Source organism: Populus alba, chromosome 1, assembly GCF_005239225.2.
Source record: "Populus alba chromosome 1, ASM523922v2, whole genome shotgun sequence".
In the NCBI taxonomy this organism is placed as follows: Eukaryota; Viridiplantae; Streptophyta; class Magnoliopsida; order Malpighiales; family Salicaceae; genus Populus; species Populus alba.
Genome location: NC_133284.1, coordinates 47038039 through 47043969, shown reverse-complemented (window position 1 = coordinate 47043969; position 5931 = coordinate 47038039). Strand labels below are relative to the sequence as shown.

The following is a 5931-nucleotide window of genomic DNA, read 5'->3' as shown; positions in this document are numbered from 1 at the left end:
TAGAAGAAAAGAGGTGAATCCTAATAAAGTAAAAACAATTCAATCTATGCATGACTTAGACATTGAAGCAAGAAAGAGGATTTCCAGGAGATTTAACAATGTGGAATTACCGTTGCTTGATTTTGATACCATGGTTTTCGCAACCAGGAACTTTTCAGAAGAAAATAATTAGAGGCAAGAAAGTTTATATTTCGTCAAGCTAGGCAGGCTTCAAATTACCCAGAATCAATCACCTTTTTTTTCCCATTGTAATGCAATAAAAATAATAGATGAAGGAACCCGGAAACAACCAAAGAAACACGATGGAAAAGGACATGAATAACAAAAAGACACTAACCTTGAAATGACAAGAAAAAATCAGAGAGGAAACAGTCATCAAATGAGTGAAAAGGAGGAAAATACATCGAACCACCAACCCCACATGCTAACCCCGGAAATGAAGTGTTGATAAGGTTCCTAAAATCTTTGATCAAACAAGATGAGGCTAAAGAAATTACTTAAAACAGATCCATTATGTAGAAGCATAATTGACTCGACTCCGGATTGGCTAAAAAGAAGACATGGGTCACCAGGTCAACAAAACAGATCCATTATGTAGAAGCATAATTGACTCGACTCCGGATTGACTAAAAAGAAGACATGGGTCAACAGTTCAACAGAAGTTCGCACTGATTTATATGGAGTCAGTGGATTTTGACTCAGTGCTAATGACCCTGTACAGTCAAGCAACCAATTAATATGCTTGTCATTGTCAGGTAGAAATAATTAAAACCTACCACTAACAAATGGAACTGTTTCGGGCAGACAAACTGTACTTGGGTCTTAGATTAATATGCTGTTTTTTGCGAGGTATTTTTTCACATCCAAGCTTGATGATTAAAAATAAGAAAGAAAAAAGAGTAGCAATGAAATACTTTCCCATGCTTCTATTCTGCTTCTCTTTGCTGTTAATTATAGAAAGTTCCACTGCAATTGATACAATAAATACAACTCAGCTTGTTAGAGAAGGTGATACCATCGTTTCAGCAGGCGGAGCCTTTGAATTAGGATTTTTCAGCCCAGGTAAATCGAAAAACCGGTACTTGGGGATATGGTACAGCAAAATATCTGTGCAGACTGCAGTTTGGGTTGCCAACAGAGAAACTCCACTTAATGACTCATCAGGAGTAATTTTAAGGCTTACCAACCAAGGAATCCTTGCTCTTCTCAATCGGAGTGGGAGCTTGATATGGTCTTCTAACATATCGAGACCTGCGAAGAATCCAGTTGCACAGCTTTTGGATTCAGGAAATCTTGTTGTGAAAGAGGAGGGTGATGATAACTTGGAAAATTCCTTGTGGCAGAGTTTTGAACATCCAGGTGATACGTTCATGCCAGACATGAAGCAAGGGCGTAACAGAATAACAGGCATGGACTGGTACATGACATCATGGAAGTCACCTGATGATCCTTCCAGAGGTAATATTACATATATACTTGTTCCTTACGGATATCCTGAGATTCTTGTGATGGAGGATTCGAGGGTGAAGTATCGATCTGGTCCATGGAATGGTATGCGGTTCAGCGGGACGCCTCATTTAAAACCAAATCCCGTATACACATTTGGATTTGTTTTTAACGACAAGGAGATATTTTACAGATATCATCTTCTTAATAGCTCTAAACTTTGGAGGGTCGTGGCAAGTCAGAACGGTGATATCACGAACTTTGTTTGGGTTGATAAAACACAAAGTTGGCTGCTTTATGGCACAGCAAATACAGACAATTGTGAACGCTATTCACTATGCGGTGCGAATGGCATCTGTAGTATAAGCAACTCTCCAGTGTGTGATTGCTTGAATGGATTTGTTCCAAAAATTAAAAAAGACTGGGATGCAATGGATTGGTCAAGTGGCTGTGTTAGAAAGATACCTCTAAATTGCTCTGGAGATGAGTTTCGAAAGCTGTCTGGTGCCAAGTTGCCTGAGACAAAAACATCATGGTTCAACAAGAGTATGAATCTTGAGGAGTGCAAGAGCACATGCTTGAAGAATTGCAGCTGCACCGCATATTCAAATTTGGACATCAGGGATGGAGGAAGTGGGTGCTTGCTCTGGTTTGGTGACCTGATTGATAGTAGAATTTTCATTGAAAATGAGCAAGACATTTATATACGGATGGCTGCATCAGAACAAGGTATGAATTTATCCTCAAACTAGAGAAGGCAGTATCTATTACTGATCGATTATAGGAACTTGTAGTATGTTATACATTAAGATTATCTTCCAAAATCATGTTTAAATATTAAGCTAAGCAAAAGCTAAGATGGGAAATCAACTGCTTGAGAAGAATATGTCCCGCTGGGAGTGTTCTGTAAACAAGTATACTTGTGTAACCTCTGTAAAGAGCATGATAATTTAGCATTCATAGCTCATTATCTAATTTGTCATGGAAGATCTTGAAATATAATAAAATCAACGCCTAGACATATCACTTGGTAATATGATGGAGGATTGCCTGCCCAGAGCTAATGTAAATTTTCCAGCCATGCTACCTAATTAACAAAGACTAGGCCTTTTTTGGCATTTAATTAGTCTTTTGATTCCTCATCTCTCTGCGATTCTGTAGATGATGGTGATGCTGCCAAGGATAATGCTAAATCCAATGTGAAGAGAAGGATCATGGTAAGCACTATATTGTCTACAGGAGTTCTGGTACTTACCATAGCAGTGGTCTTGTATGTTTGGAAAAGGAAGCAGCAGAAAAACAGTAAGTTATTTACAGCATATGAAAGTCTAGACTCTTCTATCCCCCTCCAATTTCGAAAAACACATTTTAGTTCGTTTTCCAATTTGATTTTAGCAAGCTATGGTACATCCACAAAATATTAAGAGCTCATTATCTTTTACGTCTCAAGTAAATTTGAGTTTAACAGAAATTAGTGATCCCTTGTTTCTTTTCTATTTCTACCAATTCTGCTTGCAGGAAACATATCAGGTGGTTTGGGAAGAAGTTCAAATTACAAGCACCAGAAAGAAGCTCTGGAATTACCGTTGTTTGATTTTGATACCATGGCTTTTGCAACCAGAAACTTTTCAGACGAAAATAAACTGGGAGAAGGGGGCTTTGGAGTTGTTTATAAGGTACTAATCTGAAAAACTGCAGTGCCGTTTTTCAGCATTAACTAGTTCTCTGGTATTAATTTCTTTGGAAATATTCAACCACTGGACAAACCATTTTTCAAGTGCAGAACAACAACCATATGGCAACTGTTCCAACAGACCCACAGTGGTATTCTCAAAATTTTCAAGACAATGTATGACTTAGTTTGCTTGTGATATTCACTGATCATTTTCAGGGGAATTTGAAAGATGGACGAGAAATGGCTGTGAAGAGGCTCTCTAAGAATTCAAGACAAGGACTCGATGAGTTCAAAAATGAAGTCAAGAATATTGTGAAGCTTCAGCACCGGAATCTCGTGAAGCTTCTAGGATGTTGCATTGAAGGAGAGGAAAAGATGTTGATCTACGAGTTTTTGCCTAACAAAAGCTTGGACTTCTTTATTTTCGGTTAGGATTTCTCAACCTGCAAAAATATAGCTCAATATTATTATACTCGATTGCTTTCATTATCCAAACACCAGAACCAACTCCATGTAGTATCATAGATCAATTGGAACACAACTTTGAGGAGAAAGTGCGAGCCAAAAGCACCAAAAACAAACATTTGTTGAGTTTCCTTAGGAAAATGGCTTGGTGAGGAAGAATTTTCTCCATTTTCTCAGTGAGAAATTAAGCGAGTGTTCATTATGCATCATGTTTCATCTTATTCTTGCAACATACATTTATGAATTGATAAAAACCAGAATGGATTGGCTTTGGTTAAAAAAATTGGGCAGATGAAGCAAAAAGCTTACTTCTAGATTGGCCTCAGCGCTACCACATTATCAATGGGATTGCTTGTGGACTCCTTTACCTTCATCAAGATTCAAGATTAAGAGTAATTCATAGAGATCTGAAAGCCAGCAATGTTTTATTAGATGACGAGATGAATCCAAAAATTTCAGACTTTGGCCTGGCTAGATGTTTTGGAGGAAATGAAACTGAAGCCAACACAAACAAAGTGGCTGGTACATAGTAAGTCTATCAAGCATCTCTAATTTATTTCTATTGCCCACAAATGCAATCTAACACTAACATTCTGTGTACGTACAGTGGTTACATATCCCCAGAGTACGCAAATTATGGAATCTACTCGCTAAAATCTGATGTCTTCAGCTTTGGTGTATTGGTGCTAGAGATAGTAAGTGGGTACAGGAACAGAGGATTCTGCCACCCAGACCATCAACTCAACCTTCTTGGGCATGTAAGTGTCATAATTGTTGCATTTTCTTGTTTTCTGAAACCACATTTCTTTCTTTCGAATGACGTGGTTAAATTTCAAAAACCAGGCTTGGAGACTGTTTAAAGAAGGAAGGCATGTGGAGCTGGTTGGGGGATTAATATTTGAAGCTTGCAAATTATCTGAAGTTCTACGGTCGATTCACATAGGTCTATTATGTGTGCAAGAAAATGCAAAAGAGAGGCCAAACATGTCACAGGTGGTTTTGATGCTGGGTAATGAAGATGAATTGCCTCAGCCTAAACATCCAGGTTTTTTTACTGAAAGGGATCTTATTGAAGCAAGCCATTCATTAAGTAAGAACAAACCATGTTCTGCAAACGGATGCTCGTTCTCACTATTAGAGGCACGGTAGATTTGTAGCTGCCATGTATTTGTAGAAACTTTTAGTTGCTTCTAGCTTCTTCTTCTTTTTATCAGCATAAAAATAATGTATTTTGTTCAAGCACAACTTTATGCATCAGCAATGAAGCTCAAAATTGTCAGACATTTGGATTAAGTGCACAGGAAAGTAATTGAAGAAAGAGCAAAAAAATTATAATACTCCTACTAGCCTACTAGGCATGTACGTTAACATCTAGAAAGCAAGGAGGGAGATCTCAAATGGAGTAAAAAAAAAATTATACTTGCATATATCTAAAGAGAAAAATCACATGCCACCACTGGAAATGGCAACAATAAGAGGCAAACACAAATGTCAAGAATTGGAGCTCGAAGGTATTTACCTTTATAGTGGTACATTTGTAGTCTGTAGAGTTAGCTTCAATTCCTTGCTGGGTTCGCATTAAGGAGCGTGTGTGCCCATTTGAGAGGCTAAAATGGATGCCTTGGTACTTAGTATTTGCATTGCAAAATCTCTGCACGCCGTGACACCGTTTCTCGTTGAGGATTTTTGTCGAACACTTGCTGAAGCAAAATGGTGATCAGACGCTTTCAATGGGTTGGGTGGACAAAATGTTAAGACCAAGAACATGGTCCAAAGGCAAGTAAAAGCGCTTCACGAGTAGTGCAAGACCTGGAAAGAGCCTGCAGTGAGAGGCTATGAGTACTCCTCAGGGCACCTGAGTGGTGAACACAGAACAAAACTTGTTTTTATCCATGGTTTTTAGACCCGGTTCAGTGGCCAGCCTAGTTCAAGATTCTGGTTTCAAGTTTTGACTAAATCACCGGGTTTTAATTGGGTCATCGAGTTGTTTGGGTCAATTTTTTTAAAATCAAAACAACATCGTTTTAATAAAAAAAAAAAAAACAAAATTCAACAGGTTGCAACTGGATTTTTGATCAAGTTTTACCGGGTCAACCACCAGGTCAGCCGGCTCACACCAGGTTTTTTTTTTGTTTTTTTTTAACACGGTCCGGTTCTAGCTCGGGTTAGCCAAATCCTAAATCAACTCACTGAATCGGGTCTAGTTTTAAAATTATGTTTTTCTCTTTGCTTTAAATGGTTTTTTTTTTCCGCAAGGTTTTACCTATTTTATTATGATTTTTATTTTTATGATATCATTTTGAATATAATTAGATTATTTTATGTTAGTTTTTACATTGTTGTTG

The 5931-nt window shown here is 37.8% G+C and overlaps 1 protein-coding gene across 3 annotated transcripts; it reads left to right on the top strand.

The window, feature by feature from the left end:
- The first annotated feature begins 811 nt into the window (after nucleotides 1-811).
- On the top strand, nucleotides 812-4869 carry LOC118054861 (G-type lectin S-receptor-like serine/threonine-protein kinase At4g27290). 3 transcript variants are annotated; one of them, XR_012169968.1, is made up of 7 exons: nucleotides 812-2175; nucleotides 2608-2748; nucleotides 2965-3122; nucleotides 3338-3548; nucleotides 3878-4108; nucleotides 4194-4344; nucleotides 4430-4570. XR_012169968.1 is itself a non-coding variant. In XM_035066630.2 (7 exons), the coding sequence occupies exons 1-7, from the start codon at nucleotides 873-875 to the stop codon at nucleotides 4733-4735; spliced, it is 2367 nt and encodes a 788-aa protein (XP_034922521.1). In that variant the 5' UTR covers nucleotides 818-872; the 3' UTR covers nucleotides 4736-4869. The 3 variants fall into 3 exon arrangements, 2 of the variants coding, with proteins under 2 accessions (XP_034922521.1, XP_034922518.1); XM_035066630.2 differs by having other exon boundaries at nucleotides 818-2175; nucleotides 4019-4115; nucleotides 4430-4869; XM_035066627.2 differs by having other exon boundaries at nucleotides 820-2175; nucleotides 3878-4115; nucleotides 4430-4869.
- Nucleotides 4870-5931: the final 1062 nt, after the last annotated feature.

What these genes read in the sequence shown, in the direction of transcription:
- LOC118054861 (XM_035066627.2), top strand. Translation starts at nt 873, where the DNA reads ATGATTAAAAATAAGAAAGAAAAAAGAGTAGCAATGAAATACTTTCCC. An exon ending in AAGGAAGCAGCAGAAAAACA is followed by an intron (nt 2,749 to 2,964) that starts GTAAGTTATTTA and finishes TTCTGCTTGCAG; the next exon opens with GAAACATATCAGGTGGTTTG. An exon ending in CTTGGACTTCTTTATTTTCG is followed by an intron (nt 3,549 to 3,877) that starts GTTAGGATTTCT and finishes AAAATTGGGCAG; the next exon opens with ATGAAGCAAAAAGCTTACTT.